Source organism: Talpa europaea (genome assembly GCF_964194135.1).
Source record: "Talpa europaea genome assembly, chromosome: 7".
Taxonomy (NCBI): Eukaryota; Metazoa; Chordata; class Mammalia; order Eulipotyphla; family Talpidae; genus Talpa; species Talpa europaea.
The window spans coordinates 2275860-2300108 of record NC_140074.1 but is presented as its reverse complement, the minus strand read 5'-3'; the positions used below and the strand labels follow the sequence as shown (position 1 = coordinate 2300108).

The 24249-nt window shown below is 66.3% G+C and overlaps 1 protein-coding gene across 2 annotated transcripts in view; it reads left to right on the top strand.

Moving 5' to 3' along the window:
- Nucleotides 1–24249, top strand: part of NTNG2 (netrin G2) — a gene marked incomplete at both ends in the record, with an annotated part of 49792 nt that overhangs the window by 24320 nt on the left and 1223 nt on the right. The window contains 4 exons of one of the 2 annotated variants that reach the window (XM_084238123.1): nucleotides 14581–14903; nucleotides 19737–19877; nucleotides 20979–21053; nucleotides 22257–22424. In XM_084238123.1, coding sequence (XP_084094249.1) covers nucleotides 14581–14903; nucleotides 19737–19877; nucleotides 20979–21053; nucleotides 22257–22424 — 707 coding nt within the window. Of the gene's footprint in view, nucleotides 1–14580; nucleotides 14904–16488; nucleotides 16513–19736; nucleotides 19878–20978; nucleotides 21054–22256; nucleotides 22425–24249 lie in introns of both variants that reach the window. The other variant, XM_084238124.1, reaches the window with a different exon arrangement.

Sequence of the window (24249 nt, the reverse complement as noted above, 5' to 3'; positions counted from 1 at the left end):
GAGCCGTGAGGCTGTGCCTCAGTGTCCCCCTCTGAAGAAGGGGTGATAACAATCGTGCCTCTCATTGGAGTGTGGTGAGAGTTCAAGTTCAAGGGGATGAAGCACTTAGAGCTACCAGGCGCCTGGCACATGAGATGTGCTTTTAAAGTGTGGCATCAAATAGTCCGAGTAACAGAGTCAGAGACCTGGGCAGGCTGAGGGAGGATGGAGCTGAGCCCGAAGGCATAGGGGCACAGTCAGGGCCGAGAGCATGGCAGATCCCAGGGGCAGGGGCAGTGCCAGGACCCCAGGTGGGGCCACCGGCTGTGGGCATCTCCAAAGCGCCCAGCTCCGGCCACTGGGGAGAAGAATTGGTGCTGCCTCACGGCGTGGCGTGTCTGCACGTGACTTCTGCACCTTGAGCAGACGCAGGGCGAGGTCGGTGCGGGCGCAGGAAATCTTCCCGATGTGGGGAAAACGGCTGCGCCGGCCGGTGGGCTCAGACGGGACTTTGGCTTTTGGCCTGTTTGTGTTGCACGCCCCCACCGCGTGTGCACCCCGGGACAGACGTTCAGAGGTGGGGTCAAGCTCAAGGCCAGCGGGTAGGCGTGAGGGTCAGCGATTCTGAACCCGTGGCTTCTAGCCCTCTCCCACTCAGGGCAGGACATTTATGATCAGAATGTTCTGGAACCCACCTGACAGATGACCACTGTTGTGGAAGTTGGGGGTCAAGGATCGACTCTCTGGACGCTATTTTGTGTCCAGGTTTGGGCCGCAGGTCATCTCTGGGCCTCTGCCCTCAGGATGCAACGGTCTGGTTGGTAGAGGACGCTCCCTCCACCCTCCATCCCGCCCACCACAGCAGCTCTGGGGTGGGAACCAGGTCCCCATGCCTTCTGGGGGTGGCACCTACTTTCTGGCCTGCCTTGGGCTGGTTGGGAGCCTGGTCAGGGTCCCACCTTCATCCATCAGATGGCTCAGGGGCAGCCTGATATCTGGGGGTGGGGGCTGCATGCCCAGGCTGGGAGGTGACAGTCAGGATGCATAGTACCCCTAAACCCTGGGGGGCTGGGGGTCGGCTCTCTCCTAGGAGGGACTGAGATGCGGAGGTGGGGCAGCGCCTACTCAGGGACAGGCAGGCCGGGGCCCACAGGCACCTCATTCTTTAGCCCTTTCAAACAAAGAGCTTGTGCAGGGGCCGGAGGGCCTGGGGCTGGGTGTGTTCCAGCCCCACGCCCTTCTCTGGACCTCAGTTTCCCATCTGTAACACGAGCATAGGTGCCACCTGGACCCCAAACCTCCTGGGCCAGGTGGCAGGGAGGCCCTGGCCCAGCAGCAACCAGCTCCCCTTGGCTCCCAGCCTCTGCGGCGGCGGCGTGAGCTGTGTGGTGGCGAAAGTGCGGCAATCAATTCACAGACGAAGTAAGTACTCTTCAGGCGGCTGGCAGGCAGGCGCGGCTGCTTGCCTCACGGATTCATTAGGCCTGGGTAGATGCCTCTGCGAAGGGCTGCGAGTTCCTCCCTTTAAATTCCAGGCGGGAAGACCCAGCTGGGCCAGAGGGGCAGATGGGGCAGGGCACCGGTGGACACAGGCCCGCCCAAGGGATGCCCTTGATGAGAGGCCACCCAGGGCCTCCCCCGGGCTGAGTAGCTCTCTGGGGTCCCCCCAGGGCTCTCGGAGTCTGGGATTTCAGATTAAGCCTGTTCTGGGCTTCCCTCGGACTCTCACGGCCTGGAGTCACACGAAGCGTCCCCCAGAGCCTGCCGAGGCGCATGGCTGGGCTTCACGGAGCCTCTGCTCCAAGCTCATTTCCTGTGAGCCCTGAGCGGAGGGCTTCATGTGCGTTTTCTCTTTTGCGCTGTAGACATTCAATTCTCCAGTGGTTGGTGAACCCCCGGGCCCCACAGCTGAGGTTGCAGCCTTGAGCAAGCCAGACCTGATGCCAGCACAGGGTTTCCCCCCAGGGACAGCGCTCCACGCTGTCTCATGTGTTCAGATGAGGAAACCATACAGCTAGCTAAGCACCAGACAGCCGGGATCCAGGCTGTCCAGCGTGCCCAAGCTCAAGTCCCTCCTCTTCCCTCTCCCAGATCCAAACACCATGGCTCCTCCCACTCTGTCACGAATGTCAGCCATTTCCAGCTTCAAGGGGTTGTCGATGAGGTTTGGGAGAGGGCAGAGACATGGTTTGGGGGCAGAAAAACTGAGGAAGCCAGGCCTGGGAATGAGGAGCTGGTACAGAATAAAGGGTGAGGGAGGAGGCAGACAGGGCTGGGCAGCCCCATGGGGGTGGGAGTGGAGTGGCGGGTGGCGCGGAGGAGCCTCTGTCCCGGCCCACCTCCCCTCCCAGCCTTGCCGGTCCTGCTTTCTCTGGGTACAGAGAGAAGAGGGGTTTGCCCCGTTCCCGGAAGGTAGGAAATAGGTGGGAGCTGTTTTTTCTTCCCACACTCAGGAGAGCCCAGGGCAGGGCCAGCTTTCAACCCGGCTGCAGCCAGTCCAGGGGGACTCGATTTGGAGGGGAAAGAGAGCGTCCGGGCTGTGCTTGGAGCAGAGCTCTTGGTCCAGAGCACCGAGGCCCAGGCCTTGGTGTGGGGTGTGGGGTGAGGGCTGCCAAGCGGGCTGGAGAAGAGGAAAGCAACAGGGGAATTTGGACTCGGGCATCACTGGGCCGAGCGGGTCCCTTGATGATTAGCTGGAGCACCTTCACCGACCGAGCCTCGGTTTCCTCATCGGCCAAATGGAGACGTAGCGCCTGCCGCACCCACCTTGGTGTGGTTCGGTGAGACGGCGTGTTTGAAGGACGTACCCCAGTGCGTCTTTCTTCTGACTAGGTGGTGGGCAGGGAAGGGAGATGTGGGGGCCACGCTGCCTGGGTGGGAGGCCATGCTCACCCTCCCACCAGGGATGTGGCAGAGAAAGGACATGGGTGAAGTATGCTTTTTTGAGTCAGTGGGGATTGCAAACCCCAGGGGCCCAGAGACAACATATGTGGGGAACACAGGCCAGAGAGAAAATAGGGAGGGGTGTGGTCTGTGGAAAGATGGATTGAGCAAGTCCCTGAAAGTTCAGCAAACCAAATATTGCCAGCTCTCCCGATACCGCGAAAGCAGACCCAGCAGGTATCACGTGAAGATTCCTTGAGAGCCCCGTGTGGGTACGATGAAGACCCCTGCATTCTGGGCCACTTGGGGGTTGCCCGCGTGCCCCAGGCTCCGAGGCTGTCCTGGGTTCTTGCAGCACAGTCTCTAGACTGACTGCATTCAGCAGGCCCTGGCAGAGGGGTCACCCCGAACTCTAGCCCACAGCCCTGGCTTCCTGCCCCTGGGATGAAGAGGGCGTCATGCTATTCTCCTCCCAGGTCCTGTCCAGGGGCAGGTTCCTCTGCCCAGAAAATTCTTGGAGGCTCCAGGGAACCAGTCCCGCTGGGCCTTGGCCAGCTGGGGCTTGGAGAGGGAGTAAGCCCCCCGTTCCTGGAGGTGTGCAAGCCGAGCAGGCTGGGGTCTGTGGGAGCTGGTGGAGAAGGCCCTGTGTGTCAGGTTAGGGTCCTGGGTGCCTGTTCTGCGCAACAGCAGTAGATGTTGATGACACGAGCACACCGTGTCACCTTTGGGGGATTTGGCGCCCGGCGTTGCATCCTCGCGCCCTTTTTACCAGGAGGAGTCTGAACCCCTCGGAGAGAGGGGAGCTAGAGCCTAGAGATGCCGTTGGGCCCAGAGGGGCATGTGGGGCCCCGGCCTGGCGGAGCTTCTGGCCCCCCAGATCCTGTCGCACCTGGCCGCTCATCAGAGGGCTGCCGGAACCCCTGGGCCAGCGGCACCCTGCTCTTCTCCTCTCTCCACCCCGACCCAGTCTCACCCTCTTTTCTTCTTCCACAAATGTCCTGTCCCTATTGATCACCCGTAACTGGAGATGGACGGAACTCGGGACAAGAATAGAAACAGCGAGGGAGGAGATGAGCTTCGGGCCTGTGAACGTGGAGGGCAGAGGGTGTCGGGGAGGAGACGGCCTCCAGCCCCTTCTAGTCACTTCTGCATTGAAAGCCGTTCTATGGGGAGCAAGGCGAGAAGGGAGGGTGTGTTTGCCAGGGGTTCCTTGTCTCTGCCATCCCACGCCAGGTTGGGGGCAAGTGGGAGGGGTTCCTCCTTTGCCACATTAACCGTCATCCCTGAGCGCCTCTCCTGGCCTTCACGTGCTCCCCTCCTGCCCTCCCAGGAGGACCTCTGTTCCCAGCTCACGGCTGAGCACACTGAGGCTTGGGGGTCAGAAAGAGATGGGTGTGCCCACGAGGGTGGCTGTGGATTGGAGAGCAGGGATTGGGGAGAGTGTGAAGGTGCAGGGAAGGGGTCCTCACAAGTGTAGAAGGCGGGGTGTCCATGCGACTGGCAAGCCCACATCAGAGCTGACCCCCAAGCAGAGAGGCAGGTTCTGGAGGGGGTGCTGCAGGCCCGTGTTCCGGGCAGTCACTGCAGCCACAGGCAGAAGCAGCTGGTGTCCAGCAGCAGATGGTGGGTGAACAGGCTCGGTTGGTCCACACGCTGGAATATTACTCGGCCAGGAAAAGGTGGGACTCAGACCCAGGCCATGGCGGGTGGACTGGAGGGCGTCATGTACCAGCCACCGAAGACCAGATGTTGTGCCATTCTTCTCCCTGGAGGCCCCCAGGGCCGTCACATTCAGAGACAGATGGGGGGGTGCCAGCGGTGAGGGGCGGGGGCCGTGGAGACTCCGTGTGTGAAGCTGGGAAGCCCTGGAGCTGGGCTGCGACGCAGGAGTGGACTGGAGGCCGCGGAACGGTAGCCTCAAGAACGCTGACGGAGTAAATGTATTGTTGCTACATGTCTCCACACTCTACAGAGAAAGGAGGGGATGGGCCCACCCTCAGCAGGAAGGGACAGGAGGGGCACCCTGGGTCTGATGGGGTCCCGAAGATTGGGGAGCCCGGCAAATGAGTTGGGGAGGCATCACCAGCAGCAGTGCCTGCTGACAGTGTGGGGTGAGTGGGTGCCCCTTGGGCCAGGTGAGGGCTCCCTCGCTATGGGTCAGAGCATCGGACGATATTTTAATAATAACAAACACCTGCATGTTTTCCAGGGGCTGCCGCTGGCCCCACAGTGGGGGGCTTGAGGCGACAGGAACGCATGGGCTGGACAGTTCTGGGGCTTGAAGCCTGGAGTCAAGTGTTGGCAAGGGAGGTGGCCCATGGGTGCCTCTCCCGGCTTCTGGTAGAAGCCAGTGGCCTCCTGGCTGCCTCTGTCCGTTCGTCTCGGCGGAGGTCCCGGTCCTCTGCTCACGGGGGCGCGGCTGCGTTGGCTGCGGGCCCACCTGCTCCACCCCACCTCGTCTCAGCCTCTTCTGCGAAGGCCCCGTCCCAGGGGCCGCCAAGGCCATGTGGGGCAGAAGCCAGCCAGCTGCACCCGCAGGCTCTGGCGCGAGACGCTGGCGGGCGGAGACGTCACACGTCCCTTGGGCGCAGCTGGAGAGGAGTTTCCGGAGGAAACTTTTTTTTATGTTTCAAAACCTGATTTCTTATGTTGTCACACCCTCGGGGGTGCAAGCCTGTGACCTGGGACGCGTGAGTGGTTCAGGACTCCCTGTGCACGCCAAGAAAGGCGCCCCCTGGCCACGCGCCCCCCACCCCTGTCCCCTGCGTGGCTCATCTGGTGTCACCCCACTTCTGTCTTCTTGGAAGCCCCTCCCGGCCTTAGACTGGCCTCTGTCACCCGCCGCGTTCCCGAGCCTCGTCTGCGGTTGCTGGCGACTGGGTCCCTTTCCTCGGTGGCGTCTCCGTCTCTGTGAGGTGAAGGCCTCTCCGCCTGCTCTGGCCCGCGGGGCCCCATGTCCGTGTACATTTTGGCCACAGTGAGGCTCGTGAGGCCCCAGGCAGGGCCGCGTAGTTACAATGTTTTTTCTTGCCTGGGGATTTTCACCCCCGCGGGGATCCCCAGGGACCGCAGCTCATTCCGCGACCCCCCGGCACTTACTGAGCCTGTGGCTGGAAGTTGGCGCCTCGTGACCCACCCCCATCACCCATTTCACCCCCTTCACCCACCCCGGCCTCTGCCAGCCTCCAGCTTGTTCCCGGAAACTGAGCTCGGCGCCTTGTGTGCCAGGTCACCCCTAGAAGCGGGACCCGCGGCGTCTGTCCTTCCCGGGCTCCCTTCGCAGACGTGCTGCCCCCCAGAGCCATCGCGCTGTTACCCGCGAAGGTTCCGTTCCTTCCGACGGCTCAGTTGTGCCCCGGGGCACGGGGCATTGAGGTCCGCAGCGCCCCCCTGCCCGGGAGCGGGGCTGTGCCCCGGGCGCCTGCAGCTCCCCCTCGGCGTGTGCACAGCCGTCCCGTGGCCTCACGACGGACTCGAGGCGTCGCCTTGTCCCGTGCCCGCGCTGACACCGTGGCTTCTCCGGGCACCCGCGCCAGAGCCCGGGCCTTTCTGGGCTGTCGCCGGCAGCGTGGCCCTGAACACCGGGCGCAGGTATCTTTTCGAATCAGTGTTTTCCTTCTCTGCAGATAAACACCTGAAGCGGCCCCCGTGAAAGTCCTGTTTTTACTTTTTAAGGAATCTCAACTCTTTCCCGTCACCGCTGCGCGATGCGCACCCCCCGGAGCTGGGACTTTTCCATTTTCTCCGCGTCGTCGCCCACGCCTGCTCGTCCTCCCGGGCCCGCCTCGCGCTGGGGCGTGCGCCGCTGTGCTCGCGTGGGCCCCCCCACCCCCCCCACCCCCCCACCCCCCCACCCCCCCACCCCCCCCACCCCCCCACCCCCCCCACCCCCCCACCCCCCCCACCCCCCCCACCCCCCCACCCCCCCACCCCCCCCACCCCCCCACCCCCCCCACCCCCCCCACCCCCCCCCCACCCCCGCTCACCCTCTGAAGGGCGTGGCCATTGCTTCGGGGACGGGGGTCAAGGGTGTCGGCCGCGGCGTGGGGTGCCGGCTGTGACAGGCGCGCGTGTGACTCCAGAAGAAGCTGCGGAGCGTCTCTGGGGATTGGCCATCCCCGGGCAGAGCGGGGGTTCTACTTTGGACCCGTTGTTGTGAGCCCCCCGGAACATGGGGACATGCATGTCTGGAGTGCGGGCGAGACTAGGGGCTCATGAGACCACAGAGAAGTGGGGGGACAGGGTTGCCCTGGGTCCGGACGGAGCTCTGGGAAGCGGCTGGCGAAGACAGGACACTGAGAGTGGGGAGCCAGTGGGGGAGAAAGTCCCCAAGGCTCGGGCCCCAAAGCCAAGGGAGGGGCGCACCCAGAGAGAGTGGGCACCCACACTGGGGGAGCGGGGGGCAGGGGAAGCCCCTGGGGGGGGGTTCCAGGGTGAAAAGGAGCTCATAGAAAAGGCTTTGGGGACATTTGCCTCTGAAAGGCAGTGGGGAGATGGGAGTGAGCTGGGGGGAGTGGGGGGCACACACAGCTGGGGTTCCGGTGGTGGGGCTCGGGGGACAGCATCTGGGTTCCGACGGGAATAAGCCCAGGCGGAAGGCACCCAGAGCGCGGGGGAGGAGGCGAGGGCAGCGGGAGAGAGAGCTGGTGCAGCTGGCAGGTTCACGACCAGTTCAGAACCCCCACTTCTTCCCAGTGCTTCCAGGGACCCCAGACCCGTCCGTGCCGCCACGGGGACTCACCCCCCTGCTCCCGCAGGCCCTCTGGGATGAGCCCAGCGCCAGGGTGTCCGGGAGACGCTCCTGCTTGGGTCCTGCCCTTCTCGTCTGCTGGTGCGCGGCCGGGGGGCGTCTTCCCGTCTCCTGGCCTCAGGTCCCCCAGCTGCGAATCGGGGTGAGGATGGCCTGGGAGTTTGCTGCCCAGCGTGCGTAGAGGCTGGAGGAATGGGGGCCCTTGTATTTTGTAGGGAGTTGGTATTTAATCACCTGAGCCCGAACCCCATTTCTGCAGGTGAGTCACTCCCTTGGGGGACCCTCTCCAGCCAAATGGAACCTCCAAATCACCTCCTCCACCCCCACCCCGCCCCCGTCATCGGCAGGTGCGCGGGAGAGAGGCCGTTGTACGCTGGCTTTGGCCGGGGAGGGTGTCTGCTGCCAACAGCAGCGGGGAGCACAGCCTGGCGCCCCGACGGCCAGCGCCCCCCAGGGCCCGCGCCCTGGATGCTGCCTCCGGCTTTACAGCGGGTAATGGGATTTATCAATAGACTGAAGAAGGCGATGTCCGTTAAAGCACTTAATAAAAAAGGACTTCGCACAGAAGCCCAAATTTGATTTGGCCAATGAACTCAATTGCTGGTCTGATTCCTTCCAGAAGGAGCACCGGGCGCCATTTATCCACATTACCCCGGGGGAGCCGCGAGCCGCTCACGCTGCCCTCCCGGCGCGGGCCTCGGCAGGTGGCCTTTTGACCCAGAGGGTTCAAGTTCTCCTGCGCCGGCACCTCATCCCTGCATGGCCCGACCCTGCCCTCACCCCCTTCACCAGGCCCCCCACGGGGCCCTGCGGTCACTGGGCCCCTCACCGCAGCCCACCTCTCTGGGTTCCCCCCACCTCTGCTCTCTTTTCTCACTGCTGCCCCCTCCCCACCCCACTTGGCTCCTGCCAAGGTCAGGGCCTCTCCCTTTGTCCCCCCAAAGATGATCAAAGACCCCCAGGTCATGCACCCCATCACAACTTGGCTTGGGCCTGGAGGTGCCCGGGAGAATGACCCCGGGGGAAAGGAACCTGGGCAGGGGCGCGGCCAGCGCCCACCCTGAGACCCCGCGGGGGGCCAGGCCACCTGCCAGAGGGGGGGGACACCCTCCCCCCGTGAGCCCCCGGTCCCCACCACATCCTTGCAGTCATGCCCCAGCCTAGGAGCAGGGTGTCCTCCCCGAGGTCGCTCGCGGCAGACAGTCCCCTCCGCAGGCCGGCAGAGGCCTGAGGTGAGCTCCCCTGCCGGGCACAGCCCTTGGAGCGGGTTCCCCACTTGCAGGCGAAGGGCCCTGGCGCCCAGGCAGGCTCCGTGGGCACAGCCCCGTGTCCCCTCCCCGGCCTGGGCGGCAGGAGCCGCAGCCACTTGGCCCAGGGCACACCTGACCGGCAGGTGCGGGAGGTGCCAGGCAGGGGCTGTCCCCCAGGTCTCTGCCGTGCTGGCGGGGTGCCCCTGCTCCCAGCACCTCGCACACACCCAGACTCCGCCTCCTCCCGCGCCTCCCCCAGCCCGGGTGACATCACCTCCGGCAGCCCTGACCCACATTCCTCCCGCCTGCCTGGGCCCCGCTCCAAGCGCAGCTCGCGCGCGCCCAAGGAGGGAAGGCCGGGCTCACGATTCTCGCGCTCCGGTGCCAGGCCCAGATCCAGATGGCAGCTCCCGCGGCAGCTCCGCACAGCCCAGCCCTGTGGGGCAGGGCACGCTCCGCCGGGCCCGGGGCCGCTGTCCTGCCGGCCTGCTGTGTCCCAGGCAGGCGGGCCCCGGTGGGCGGGTGGCTGCTTCCACCTGCAGCAGAACCCCCCGCCCCCCCAGAACTTGACCTTCTGGGACAGCCTCCCCCGGAGGTGGGTCCCGGCACAGCCTCTAACTGTGGGGTGCCTGGGGCTCCCTGGGGTCTCAGCGGAGCGGACAGAAAGGGAGAACTTGTCTGAGAAGGCGGGGGTGGGGGCAGCTTCCAGGCACTGAGGTGGTGGGTGCTCCGGGCCCAGCCCCGGGGGGACAGCCGGGGGGCAGGTGGGGCTGCCAGAGACGGCGCGGGAGCCCAGCTAAAGCAGGGTTTCGGAGGGACAACAGAGCACTCGGCGGGACGGCCGGCTGCCTCGGACACCCTCACGCTCAAAAGGCGTCCTTGTCGTCTGCCTGGTTAAATCCAGTCAGACTCATGTTTCCGTTGGCTGAAACTTGGCCCCCGCAGCGGCGGGGGCCTCTCCCGGAGGGTGACTCAAAATGGACGGGGGCCTGTCCCCCTTTGGGGGCCCCGGGGGCCCGGAGGGCCGGTCAGTCCTGTTCGGTTTGGGAGCTGCTGGGAGAGGTTCGAGGGCAGCGTTAGCGGAACCAGGCGTGTCCCGGGGCCGGGCTGCTGGGGCTGCCGGGCAAGGTCTCTCTGTGTTGCCAGGGCCTGCCCGCGCCCACCTCTGCCACCCGCCGCCATTAGCAAGGGCAGGAAGAGTAACAGCTGGCATTTGGGCGGCCCAGTGCGGGGTGAGGCGCCAGAGGGAGGGTGTGTGGCCTGTGCCCAGGTCATCCCCCTGCAGCGCTGCCCCTCGGGCAGAGTTTCCCAGACCCGGGGCCTTGGGCCTGTGGGCTGCTCCCCTGCCGCCTCGTCGGCCCAGCCTGCCCGACGGTGACCTGACTGGCCTTTAACTGAGCAACTGCCCCGTGCGGATGCTGGCCGAGAGCCCGTGTCCCTCTCCTTCCTCCCTGTGCTCCTCCCTCCCCGCTGTGCTCCTCCCTCCCCGCTGTGCCCCCTCCCTCCTCCCTGTGCTCCTCCCCTCCCTGCTGTGCTCCATCCCTCCTCCCTGTGCTCCTCCCTCCTCCCTGTGCTCCTCCCCTCCCTGCTGTGCTCCATCCCTCCTCCCTGTGCTCCTCCCTCCTCCCTGTGCTCCTCCCTCCTCCCTGTGCTCCTCCCCTCCCTGCTGTGCTCCTCCCTCCTCCCTGTGCTCCTCCCTCCTCCCTGTGCTCCTCCCTCCTCCCTGTGCTCCTCCCTCCTCCTCGTGCTCCCTCCCTCCTCCCTGTGCCCCTCCCTCCTCCCTGTGCCCCTCCCTCCTCCCTGTGCCCCTCCCTCCTCCCTGGGCGCTGCAGTGTAGCAGCGCTGACCGGCAGGCGGCCTGCACAACTGCAGACGGAAGGTCTGAGACCAGAGAAGTGACTTGCTGGAGGCCGCCCCACGCAGCGGCGGCCCTGGGCCAGCGTCGGGCGGCCGGCCCTGCCCCGCCCCGTGGCTCTCTCGACTCTCCCTCCCACTCTCCCTCCGACTCTCCCTCCAACTCTCCCTCCGTCTCCCTCCGTCTCCCCCCCCCCCGTCCCCTCCCGTCCCCTCCCGCCTTTCTCTGCCCCCGTGTCCGCCTCCCGCCTCTCCCTCTCCCTGCCACTCCCGCCGCTGCCCCTCGGTTCATTGTTAAATAGTGTTTCCTGACGGATGAGCCAGAAAGGGCTGTGTGGTGGGGTCAGGTGGCTCAGGTGGTGGTTATGGGGGAGACCGATGGCTCTTGGGGGTCATACTCAGAAAGCAGTTCCGTGGGGAATTGGCCCAGGGGTGCGGGGAAATGTCTGGGCGGGAGGCGCGGCCCGGCCGGGGGGGGCGGCTGTGCTGGGCGGGCAGGCGGGTCGGGGCTTCTTCCTCCTGCGTCTGCGTTGCCTGGCCAGGCCGGGCTCCCAAGGCAGGGCCCTGGGCGGTGACTCTCCTTGTCTGTGGAGAGGAGCTGAACTCTGCCCCCCTGAGATTCCTGAGGAGTTGGCGCCTCCATTCCAGAAACCTCCTCGCAGGACCCCTCTGTCCAGAGGCCCCAGGTGTGCCGGAAGTGAGGAAACCCGCGGAAGCCACGTCTGCCCGCGCACAGGCGCCCGCGCAGGCCTGTCTGGATACGTCGGCCAAAACCCCTGGGGATCCCCCCCACCTGAGAGCTGCGGCTGGTGGGGCTCTGGGAGGCCCCCCTGGCCTTGCAGATGGCTGCCTCCTCCTGCTGAGCTCCCCGCCCCCCTGCAGGCGGCCTGTGCTCTTCCTCTTCTTGCAGCCGGGGCTTCACCCTTAGGGCCTTGCTAAACCTGAATGACCCTCCCCAGGGCTCCATCTTCAGTCACTTTGGGGGTCAAGAATTGGGGGGATGCCAGTGCTCCACCCACTGTGGTATCCAAATCGGTCCTTGGGTTGGGGGTTGGGTGTGTTGGGGGTGATGGCAGCACCAGCTTTGTGGCTGTGAGCAGGGCACATCCGGGGTGCCCAGTAAGGCCTCACCCCTACGACCCACGTGCCCCCCTGACAGCCTTGCCAGCTCCGGAGCACGGAGCACTTGCATCTCCCCACCAACCAGCGGAGACATTCGGGAAGGAAGGCCGCCCCACAATTCTGAGACCAGCGTGCAGGGGAGCACGTGAGGTCCCAGGGCTGCTGGAAATGGGGGGACGGGGGCGTCCATGCCCAGAAGGTGGCCCCACAGCAGAGTTTCAGTGGATGGACACAGACGAGGGGCAGCTAGAGCCCAGATGGAGGGTCCGGCCCAAGGGGCGTGTGGAGGGAGACGCGGGGGCCACATATCCGTCGTGTGGACGAGCAGAGGCGGAGGGAGCCCCGAGCCAGCTCAGCCGGTGGGGCAGCATGAAGGAGGCCGTGGGGGGCCGTGGCCCGACGTGGAGACCAGGGGAGCGTGACCGGTGACTGGTGCCGCCACCCCTGGCCGGGTGCTGTCCTGTGGCTGGAGGGGCTGAAGCTCCCGGCCGTTCCCCCTCCCTGCCGGGCTCTCCTCTCTCGTCCCCCAGACAGACCGTCCCCCAAGAAGCCACCCCGGGTGGCTGTGAGCCCAAGGGCATCCTGGGGGCCCCACCACCCCGCCGAGGGCGTTCAGTCACCCACAGAATAAAATCCTGCCTGTGCCCCACCCCTGGGCTGGTCTCCGACCCCTGGCTGAGCAAATCTTCGCCGCAGCACCTCCCCCATCCTGCTCTGACGTCCTTCCAGAACGTTCTCCCCGTTCTGCTTGACTCTTGATTCTGCTCAGGTTTTACTTTAAGGCCGTCCTTTCTGGACACCTGTCCTGCCCCGGAGCCCTGAGCTCGATAGCCCGGCTCCTGTCCCGCGGGCCTGCACGGCTGCTTGCTTAACCCGAGTCCCGTCGGGGCGCAGACCGCGCGGAGTGCGATGACACAGCTGCAGACCCCGCAGCGGGCACGTGGCCACCCAGGCGCCCGGGGTGTGCTCGGCGTCGCCCCCCGGCCACTGCAGGCCTCCATGCTGAACCCACGGTCTTTATCTCAGAGCAGCCCCGGGTTTGCAGGCGCTGAGCAGTGGTTTCCCCGCACGGTCCGGTGTGGACAGTCTGCCTCCCTGTGGCGCGTGCGTTCCCGGCAACGAGCAGCGCTGCCCGCGATGGGTACAAACTCCAAGTCCGCAGCTGGCGGGGGTCTGCTCCCGGCGTCCTGCCTTCGATGGGTTTTGACGAAGGATTAAGTCTTGTGTCGTGACAGTGTCTCACGCAGTAATTCCACTGCCCTGGAAATCCCCCTGCCCCCCCCCCCCGTCGTCCCTAGCCCTGCCCCGTGCCCTCCAGTCACCCCGAACCTCCCCCCATTGCTGATTTTGCAGTCGTCTCCCTGCTAGCACCCCTACTCCGCGGAGCGGGGACCCCTCTGGGCTGCTGACCGGACACACCCGCTGTTCCCGGCTCGGAGCCTGGCGCGTAACAGATGCCCTATAAATATTTCTCTCTGCTTATCTTCATAAAAATAGGATTCTACTAAAGATGTTATTCTGCAATTTGCTTTCTACAAATATTGACAATACACCTTGGAAACCTGCCCGTGTGGCGGGGGGGGGGGGGGTGCTCTGTCTCTCTCGAACTTGTGACGGCGGGCGGAGTCCCACCGCCACCGGGGAGAGGCCTGCCCGGCTCCGGCAGTCGCTGCGCCGGGCCCCTCGGTTTCCTCTGCCCCTCTGGCCGGCTCTCCCGCTCCGTGTTGTTGGGAAGTGAGTCCCCGCCAGCACCTCCTTTTATCTGCCAGTGTGTCCGTGTGTTTCTCTGAAAGAGAAGGGCTTTGAGAGCGTGGCCGCGGGGCTGGGCCCTCCGTCAGCAGTCACTGGGCGCCGTGAGCTGCGGCGCGGCGAGCGGGTGGCCGGGGCGGCGCAGCTCCGCTGGGGGCACGGGAGGTGGTTGGACTCAGGACCCAGGGGGGGTCCACGTCTCCCCGAGCTTTCTCCTGATCTCGGCCACCCTTATCCATCTCTGCCCCTTGCAACTCTTCTGGAGCCTTCCTGGGGTGCGGTGGAGCTGGCCAGACGCCTCTCTGGCCTCCGTGGGTCCTCTGAGCGTGGCGGGCCCGGAGGCCGCATCAGACGCAAGCGCGTCGTTTTGACGGGACAGCTGCCAGCCCTGGGGGCGCTGCGCCCCGCTCTCCCGCTGTGAGGCTCTAGGCTGGCCACGAGCAGCCAGGAGCCCTTGTCCTCCAGCCGCGGCTCCTCCCTCTCCCGACTCCCTGGAACGCCCCTGTGGAAAGAACGGCCCTCGCAGGGCCGGCGACACGGGGGTGCTGTTTACACAGGACGGGCAGGACAAACGCTCGGTTCTTTCCCTTTATTTACCGGTTTTCAGAATAATGAGTCGCTTATAAATATTGCAGGGGATGCATGAATAATGCACGTGCGGGTGAGCAGAGAGGGACTTGGGCGTCGGGGGCCCTGGCTGCTCTCAAGGGCGGGGCCACCCCAGGGCTCCACCAGAAGGGGCTGGTGAGCGGCTCCTGTCACCCGCCTGGCTCAGGAGCCACATTAGCCGGGCACCCCCCGGGGGGTGAGGGCGTCTCAACACCCCACGTGGAGACGCAGGAGCCCCCGAAGCCGCCATCCAAGGGGGAGTGCGTGGTGAGCAGGGGACCTGCAGGGGCCCTTCCAGGCGGCTCCCCCAGGCTCCCCGGGGGCCCTCGCTCCCCCAGGCGCCCGGCCCGGGAGCTCCTGACCTCTCCGCCCCTGTGTCCCCAGGTGCAAGTGCAACCTGCACGCCAACCTGTGCGCGGTGCGCGAGGGCAGCCTGCAGTGCGAGTGCGAGCACAACACCACCGGGCCCGACTGCGGCAAGTGCAAGAAGAACTTCCGCACCCGCTCCTGGAGGGCCGGCTCCTACCTGCCGCTGCCCCACGGCTCTCCCAACGCCTGTACGTACCGCGCGCCCGGCCCCGCAGAGCCCGCACAGACGCGCCCGTGGGCACGCCGCGCGGCACCTTCCGGGGCGGCTCCCGCGCCGACCTTGCAGCGAGACCCTCTGGCCACCCCGCGGCCCGCGAAACCCGGGCCCCCCTGCCCTGGCGCCCTGGCTGGGCCGGCTGAGCCGCGGGCCGTCCTTCCCCCTGTCAACCCTGGGCTAGGGGAAGACCCCGCAGGCGGTGGGGGGCGCTGGCCGAGACCCCACAGCCCCGGCGGGCTGAGTAGCAGCTCTATCCTCAGCAGAAGCCTTTCTGGGGCCTCTCCGACCCGCGCGGAGCCAGGTGCGGGGGGGGCCACCCCTACCCCAGCAGCCCTGGAGCTGGGGCCCCCCGGCCCTCTGCCGTCAAGAGCCCTGGAAGCTCTGCCGGGCGCCCATGGACACCCCTTGGGGCGCCCCCGAGGAGCAGTGGAGAAGGGCCTGGGCCGGCCCTTGGCTGCCCTCCTAGAGACTCGGCTGGCATCGCCCGGCCTTTGCCCCTCACTTGCCCTCAGGCTCGGGGCCTGGGGAAGGGGGCGGGAGGGTTACCGGGCCGGCCCGAGGAGCAGGCCTCCAGGAACAGTGAGCTGGGGGCTCCAGGCCGGTGGGTGGCGGCTTCCAGAGCCAGGCCTGGGCTCCTGCACCTGCCCCCTGCCCCGCGACCCCAGGCGGGCAGGAGCCCCGCATCCGCGCCTCCCGCCACCACTGATTTATGTGACTCCAGGCCCTCGGGGCTGAAGGCCGCCCGCAGCCGTGACAGGCCGGTCGGGGCCGTGACAGGCCTTTGAAGGGGAGACTCCCAGGCTCTGCCCTCAGAGCACGCAGAGCCCAGTGCTGACAACCGCCCTCCTGCCCGCCGTGCCAGCTGCCCCCGCTCTGGGCGGGATGTGGCCTCACGAGCCTTTTTTGGGGCCTCTCACCTCCCCGTCTGCTGTGCAGTGGCCTCCCCTCGTCCGCGCTGCCAGCCTCCCCTGCACCCCCCCCCCGTCCCCTTCCTGGCGCCCCTCGGTCCTCGCAGTGCCCGGGGCTCCGCCAGAAGGACCCTCCAAGGGCCGCAGACAGACTTACCTCAGCTCGCACCGTGGCGCCCCAGGCTGGACCCCTCCGTGTCACCAGCAGGGACAGACGGGCCGGGCCTCCTCGGCCCCACCGCTTCTCCCTCAGGGCTCCAAAGCGCCCTAGTTTCGGGGAGGCCCTGGCACTGCCCCCCGCCCCAGCCTCCCTGGGAATTGTCCGCGAGGCCCCAGGTCCCCGGAAGGAGGGTTTCCCCCGATTCCCAGAAGCGGGGTGAGGCTGGAGGGTCCTCAGCCTAAAGCTTCTCATCTGGGGTCCCCACCTCCTCAGGGATAAACGGGAGGAAATGACTCCAAGACACGACTGAAGCAGGCCCCAGGCCGACGCCACACCCCCTTCCTCGAGCCCCCCCTCAGCGAGCCGCTGGGACGACCCCCTCCCCCACAGGAAGGACCCCAGAGCCTCAGATGGAATGCGTGTGTGCAGCCCCAGGGGGTGTTGGGTTCCCGTCAGGGTGCCCAGGGGAGTCACGACCCTCACATCCAGGGCCAGCAGTGAAAATGAAATGGGGTGACCAAGCTCCCGCACAGCAAGCTCGGGCCCGTGACCACTGAGGTCAGGGGTGCACCCAGCACGCGCCCCCGTCCCGTGCAGGCGGCGGGGACAGGCTCGTGACCCCGCTTCTCTCCCTGCAGGTGCTGCCGCAGGCTCGGTGGGCAGTAAGTAGATACCACCTGGAGAGAAAGCGGGGACCTCCCTGCTCGTGCTGGCCCCCCTGCTTCCGCGCCCTCACCCCGCCTTCCGTCACCTCCTGCGGCCCGAGCCCCGCACCCTCGAGCTCCCCCAGTGCTGCTTTGGAAAGTAGGGGGAGCCACCCGTGGGCCCCTCACCCTGGGCCAACTCCCCCCTCCTCCCGCCACCGCATCTGGGGAAAATGTCCCGCCTGCAGGAGAGCATGGGGGCCTCGCCCCCAACCAGGGGCAGAGTCTCCCCGGCCTGCCCGGGGCTCGGCTCCTGCGGGCAGCCCCGTCACCCGCTGCCCGGGCGGGCCGGGGAGTCTGGGCCAGGCTGGGGGCGGCCAGCAGGGATCCAGGTGGGTCCGGAGCAGCCTAGAGCAGGTCAGAGGTGGAGGAGGGTCGGGCGAGGGCGGGGCCCTGGCAGCAGCAGGCCCCCCTGGCAGCAGCAGGCCCCCCTGGCAGCAGCAGGCCCCCCTCGCAGCAGCAGGCCCCCCTGGCAGCAGCAGGCCCAGCGAAGCAGGAGGCTTGTGGCGTCGCGGTTCAGCCCCTCCCCCAAGTCGGGCAGCGCCATCTGCTCTCAGGTCAGCAGGGAAGGACTTGCCGGCATCAGACGCCAGCTGGTGAAGCCCCCACTCTCAGAAACGCTTCGGGGCACCCCTCCACCAGGGCTCCTGGGAGCCACACCCCGCCCCACACCGCGAGCTGCTGGGGTCCCGGAGGGCGGAGAGGGTGCCTGCAGGAGCCGGGTCCCGCAGGGGCGGCTGGCTCACTTGGTAGGGTCGTAAGTCGCTTCTCTTTGTGGCCCCGGCCCCCCTCACGCCCTCCCTCTCACCCCCCGTGACCCCCCACTCCTCTTGTCTCTGGACAAGGCATTGCATGTCCCGGAAAGATCCAGTCCCCAAAGTCCCCGTGACCACCCCACTCCTCCTGCCCCCTCCACACCCGCCGCATGGGCCTCCGTGGACCCAGCACCCCACAGCCCGCAGCGGGGTGCCCAGGTGCAGCCCCAGCTGCCCCGCCTCTGCCGTGCCCCACCATGTCTGGCCTCTGTTGGTGATGTGGGGGGTCGGGCGGAGCAGCGTCGGCAGAGAAGGCAAGCTCCTCCAGTCGGCACGGCCAGGGTTTAGAACATGCTGGCATTTGGGGGCGACTGGGGCCAGGCCCTCTCCTGGCGGCCTTTGGGTGGGGGGCTCAGCCCGCCCAAGTCAGGGTGAGTTCCGTGGGAAGTCTCCGCCTTCCTCGCCATCTTGCTTAATTCTTGGGGCACCCAGGCTGGCTCTCCCCACCATTTCCCTCTGCCTTCCTCCTCCTTGTCCCCGGAGGCCTGGGCAGGCGTGGGGAGCTGGCCGGGAGGCTGGGGGGCTTCAGGGCGGGACCCTCCCGGAACTGTGCTGCCCCCACCGAGCCCAGGACAGCCAGGCCAGGTGGGTCCCACAAACGGGTGGGAGGCCGGACGCTTGGTCCCGTCTCGTCTCGCCCACGCACTTGGGAGCCACCATCCACCATCGAGCTGCTTCCGATGCGGTGCTGGGGGTGGGGGGGGCCTCCAAGCTGGGCGTTAAGGAGCCAGAGGCCTTGACAGTAGATATGAGGTAAGTGGAACCCCTAGGGCCCCCAGGACCCCAGTGAGGAAGGGGCCCCCCTCCCTCAGGCTGGACTAGCAGACGTTCCTCGAGGGCATGGTCAGGTTTGTATCCTGAGCCCCGGCCAGGCCGGGGTGCTGACAGGAACGGGGTTCTGGCGTGACAGCCAATGACCAGGACAGCCCCCCCAGGGGCCACAGCTCCCCTTAACCACTGAAGCCTCTGCTGGGCCCTTATACCTGAACCCCCCACCACTGACAGCGGGCAGTGGGGGGCTTCCAGGCTCGCCCCCCCACTTGGGGTTAGGCCCACAGGTGAGCCTGCTGGAGCGGCTGATTTTATGGCCCGGTTGTTACACCCGGATAAAGCTGTTGGGAAAGAAAAAAGGAAGAAGCAGCTGCTTAAAGTAACAGCCTGGAAGGCCTCGCAGCCCTGGAACTAGGAACTCACCTGTGCAGCTCCGGGGCTCCGCCCTGAAGCTGGGGGGCTGCACTCGGCTCCCCAACTCCCATGGAACAGACGGCCTCCATCTGCTCTTGGCTCCCAGCAGGCCACCGCGAGAATGTTCTCCCCGCACACCCGCAGGTGTCTCAGGGGAGCCCAGCGGGACTCTCCCGCCCGACCCGGCCCAGAAAGGTCTTGCGTCTCCCCAGGCGCCTCCTAACGGAGGCCAGCCGCCCATGCACAGGGCACATGTCCTCCCGCAGCCAAAGGCAGGGGTGCCCGGGGGTAACGTCTGCCCCAGGCCAGGAAGCCTCTCCCAGCACACACCCCGCTCCCCCGAGGACGGTGGGAGAGAAGGCTCCAGAACGCAGTGCCTTCCGGGCAGGCTTTACTGCAGCTCTAATGAAGCCCTTGCCAATCCGGCTGGCCGCCCTCCTCACTGAACACCTTATTAGTGTCAACGGGAGCGCAGAGGCCTGGCTCCCAGCTGGGCCCGCCTCCCGCGCTTCCGGAGGGTGGGTTTTCTTTTCTCCCCCATCAGCCGTCCTCAGGCGTAATCCCTCTAAGAAGTGGAAAAATCAGATTTCTCCCCTGGCCCTCCGGGCTGTCCTTTGAAATTCAGGGCAGAGTGGGGGGCTCAGGGGCTTGGCCCAGCTGCTTTCCCAGCTCAGGCTGTTAGTCGTGGGGACTGCGCCGTGGGACCACAGTGTGACCCGGGGCTGGACGCCCCCTGGGGCCCTAACTGGGGTCAGGGGAAAAGCACCCCCAGGGTTGGAGGGCGCCCTGCTCTGGATCGAGGTTGCACAGGAAGCCGCAGGGGCCTCTACATGTCTGATCTCTTGACCTGAACACACGTTTGCCTCCCCAGCCTTAGCCAGAGGTGACAGCCCGAAGCGATCCGGCCCATCCAACTCTCCCCGTCAGTGGGAATGGGGACCACATGGGGAGTCCCCAAGTCAGGTGTCCTGCTGAAGGGCTGACCAGAGTATGCAGTCTCGGGCCCGGGGCCCTCCCGCTGGCTCCAGTCCCGATGTGCCCGCCGCCGGCTGCTGTGTGTGGATGCCACCTCCCCGTGGATCTGGACACAGTTCTGCTTGGCCTGTGTAGACAGAGCCCTCTCCTTACAGCTCTGCTTTAGGGACCCTGAGAGTGGGGTGCGAGGCCTCCGTGTGTCCCCAGGGTTCCCCAGCAGCCCCCATGTAACTTGCTTTCTTTCTTTCCCCCAAGAGTGGATCAGGCCATCTACAGCTGCCCCCCTCGGGGAGAGCCCCCCGGGGGCCCAGGTGTCCTCCAGTGCAGAAGGTATGGGGGGCAGCGCCTGTGATAACCCTTAGAGCCCAGGGAGCGTCTTCCCTCTGTAGGAGACACAGCAGGTGGGCAGCTGGGAGGGGCCCTGTGCGCTCTACCTGCGCTACCCCAGGTCTCACCTGTGTGGACAGGTGGGGTGTGGCACCACCAAACCAGGCCTTTTAATCCTGTGCTTCTCCCAAGGGCTTAAGAGCCAAGCGGAGATGGTCCTCTTGCGAGTAGCTGCACCCCGCCCGTCACGTCATCCACTGGACCCTGCGCTTTGATGGGGTGCAGAGAGTCAGGGGCTTCCTCGGGGCTGGGCGCTCAGCAGTCGGGCCCAGAAGGGGCTGCCTGTGAGCTGAGGGGAGAAGGCGGTGCTGTCCAGGAGGCAGGGCAGCTGGGCAAAGGCTGGCAGTGGGCAGCCGCCTGACCAGACGCGGTGGCTGATGAAGGGCCGGGGCATCAGGGACGCGAGTCTCACCCTGCTGGCAGCCAGTGGGCCGGGCCAGAGCCTCCAGAGGACACGGTCCTGCCGCCCCCCACCCCCCCACCTCAGTCCCGGCCCCGGGGGCAGGCCTCTGGGCGCCCTCTGCCGGCGAGCGGCTCTGAGCGGGCACCACTACGCGCAGGCCGGAATCAGGGGTCCTCCGGGTGACCCAGAGGCTGGCGGCTGAAGGCCCCGAAGCGAGGCCGTGGGCCGCTGGGACAAGGGCTGCTGACCCAGTGAGCGGGCCGGGGCCCCTGGGCCCCTGGGTCTGGGCTGGAGGCCGGGAGGGCGGGGGTCGGTGGAGGACTCCCGCTGGCCGGAGAGGGACAGTGCTGGGAAAGGGAGGGAGAGGCCGGCCCCGAGCGCCGAGCTCCCACCCTGGGTCTGGTGCTCCAGGTGACTGAAGAGGCCATGTTCTCCGGGGAGAGAAACAAGTCACGGGGTAACCCCCCAGCTGTGTAGACGGTCTCTGAAGGGGACCAGAGGTAGGCACCCCCTCATGCCCCGGAGGTGCTGTCACCTCAAACCTGGGGCCCTCGGGAGCTGCATGGCACCGGCGGGTCCTTGCGGCCCACCCATCCCCGGGGCCACGGCTGACGGAAGAGCTGTGTTTCTAACCCCTCCAAGCTGTGGGCGCCTGCACCCTGCCCTTGCCGAGGCCTCCGGACCTTTCCGGCTTAAGCCCAAATCTCCCATGATGCCTCCTGGAGAACTCCCAGGTGAGAGGGAGGCCGGCCCCCAGCGCCCCCCCCCCCGCCCCCCGCACTCCTGCCAAGAGGAGCTGAGAAGGCCCTGGGAGTTGCTGGGTCAAGGTGAAGCCGGACTGTCTCCCGCCCTGCCTCCCCCAGGGAGCCCGGAGCAGCGCGAGTCACCTGGGTGGGCGGGCCCAGGGCCGGCAGGCTGGGCCAGAAATAGCCCCCCTGGCTCTCCGGGAGGGGCCCCGGGGCTCGTGGCGGTCGAAGCCAGATCTGGGGCACTGGAGGATGCCTCGCCTCGTCCTTGTCCCCGGGGGACCAGGGGAAGGGGTGGCCCCGGGCCCTGGCCAGTCCCTTCTTCAGGGCACACTTTCTTGCTCAGGGCGGGGTTGAGCCCTTAGGACAGACGCCAAGGGATGGGCCGTCACGGCAGGAAAGGTGACCCTCCTCACCAAACCTCACCCCCGTGACAGACGGCCCTGCCCCACCCCGGGGTCGTGGACTTGGCCGGTCCCCGTGCCGATGTGGCGCTGGCTGCCCCTCGGAGGAGGGACAAGCTGGACCAGAGGACCAGACTGGATGGGGGTAGACAGACGCCCAGGGGGCTGACTGTCAGCCACTAGCTCTGGGGGTCCGGAGAGTGAGGCCTTCGTGGCCGGTGAAACTTCCGGACCTGCTCAGGCTAAAAAGAAAGGCCCAGCAGGGGGGCAGTTGCCCCCAGCCATCCTCCAAAGCAGCACGGGGGGCAAGCTCCCGCCCGCGCCATCTTGTCCTGCACCCGTGCATGCCTCTGCGCCTTACGGGACCTCTGGGGGCGATGGGGGACGCGGGGAGCCCCCACCGTCTTCCATGGCTGCATGACCTGTCCTGCCTGCCTGGATCATTCCAAGCCACCGGGTGTCACCTGGGCGTCCATGAGAGCACCTCGCCGGGCACCCTGCCAGGTCCCTGGCGGACGCGGCCCCTGGCCCTCCTGGTGCCCCACCCGCAGCTGGGACAGGGGGCTCTTCCCAGATGGGGGCTGCCTGGGGGCCAGGGGCGCTGTCGGGTACAGGTCACTTTCCAGAGACTAGCACCTCCCTGCCCGTCTCTGGTGGGCGGCTCCTTCCGCTCAGGGCCTCAGTTTCCCCAAGGGCACGGTGGGGTGCGTGGGCGGGGGTGTCAGGTGGCAGGACGCAGCTTCTCCCTTCACCCCCTGACCCTCGGGTTTCCTCGCGCGCCGGCCAGACTGCGAGTGCTACGGCCACTCCAACCGCTGCAGCTACATCGACTTCCTCAACGTGGTGACGTGCGTCAGCTGCAAGCACAACACGCGGGGCCAGCACTGCCAGCACTGCCGCCTGGGCTACTACCGCAACGGCTCGGCCGAGCTGGACGACGAGAACGTGTGCATCGGTCAGCGCGGGGCGGGGCGCGGGGCGGGTTGGGGGGCACAGCGCGGGGAGCGGGGCGCAGGACCGCAGGGCAGAGCCGTGAGGTGGGGTCGGGAGACCCCAGTGTCAGGATCCCTGGGAGGCTGTGGAGTCCCAGCTCCAGGGCCTTCTCTGGCCAGCTGGCTCTGGAGACAGAAGCCTCTGGAAGCTGCTGTTAACAACCTCCCCAGGCCCTGGAGCTGGAGTCTACTTCCTCTCTGGCCTCCCCTTCCGGTTCAGAGTTTTCAGTTCTTTGTGGCTGAAGCTTGTCTTCAAATACTCTCTAAGCCGAGGCCGTTTGTCAAGCTGGCCCCCCGTGGGCACCTGCTGTCTCAAAGTCCTGTTTCAGGACTGGTTTGGCCCAGGGCAGGGCAAGCCACCCCCGAGGGCCCCCAACCTGGAAGGGGTGCCCACAACCCTGCCCTGCTGGGTAGAGGCCAGGTTCAGCCCTAGGGTGCCCAGCCCCCAGAGGCCCTGTAGGGGCAGGAAGGCCAAAGAGCAGGACTGTTACAGGGCAGGGAGAGGGGCAGCCCAAACCCCGCAAACCTGCCTGTTCTAAATGGGTTCTGCCATCCGCCGCATCAACACAAAACATGAGACTTTAATGGGAAGGAACTTCAATGCAACTAGGAAACAAGACAGGAAAGGCAGAGAATCTAGTTTCTAAATCAAGCACCCAAAGTGACCCGTCCCCTCGTGGGTAAAAGTCCATCCAAATGGGATCGGCCCAGAGCAAGGCCCCAAAGCCTGCCCCAAGTCTAAAGCATCTTCCAGTGGGGACCCACAGAAAAGGGTCAGAAACAACCAGACAAGCCCGGAAGGAAAAGGGCAAAATCAACATCAAGATAAAAGCTGCCATGGTCACCTCCCCACGGGTCTCCCCCACATCTGTGTCACCCCGTCCACGACCAAAAGACAAGCGCAGTTTCTTCACGTGTCTCTCGGCTCCATGAGCCTCCTCCAGGGCTCCTTCTAGCTCCATCCTGCTCCTTCCTTCCTCAGTCTCCTCTGCAGCCTCTTCTCTCCCTGCTCAGCTCCACCCTCCCTTGGGTGGGGCAGGGAACCTCCCCCTTTCCTGGGGACCACCCTGTTACAGGACCTCTATGACCTGAGCAGACGGGGTGAAGGAGAGTCCTGGAGCCCTGGGTGGCTTTTTCAGTCTTTTATTGAGTTTGCCAGGTACACGGCAGGCAGTGCTGGGGCGGGGGCCTCCCAGCCCCCCCGGCAAATCTTCACTCTTTTCTGGGCTCTCTGGTGTTCTCTCGTGGCCTCGGCTTCTCTGCTGGTTCTGTTCCGGTCCCTCTTCTCGCTCTGCTGGCGCCCCTCTGCTGGCCCTTATAACCCCATCTTAGCCCAGGTGCATCCACCGGTGCAAGCCCAGGCCCTACTGCAGGTGTCCGCCATCAGGCAGGCATTCAATCCAAAGGCAGGAGGGCGGAAAAGCCTGATACTTTTTACTTACTCTGCAGGCCCCATGCCCACCCACCAGGCCAGCTGAGGGGGAGCTGGGGCTGTCCTTGCGAATCATGGAGGTGGACCCCAGAAAGTGATCAAAACAGAATGGTGCCTCCGTGCAGGCTGGCCAGCTGCAGGCGGAAGACCAGGCCTCCGGGCGGTCAGAGGCGGTGCCCTCCTGGCCCCCTCCTGGCTCCCTTCTTCCTACCTCCCTCTGCCTTTACCCCCAGGCTCAGACCTGGGCTTCAGGAACCCCCAGAGGGGGACATTTGCCCTCCCCACAGAGCAGAGGCCTTAAAAAACCAACTGGGGAGCAGCAGGGGAGCCTGGAGGCCCCTGGGCTGTACCACCTC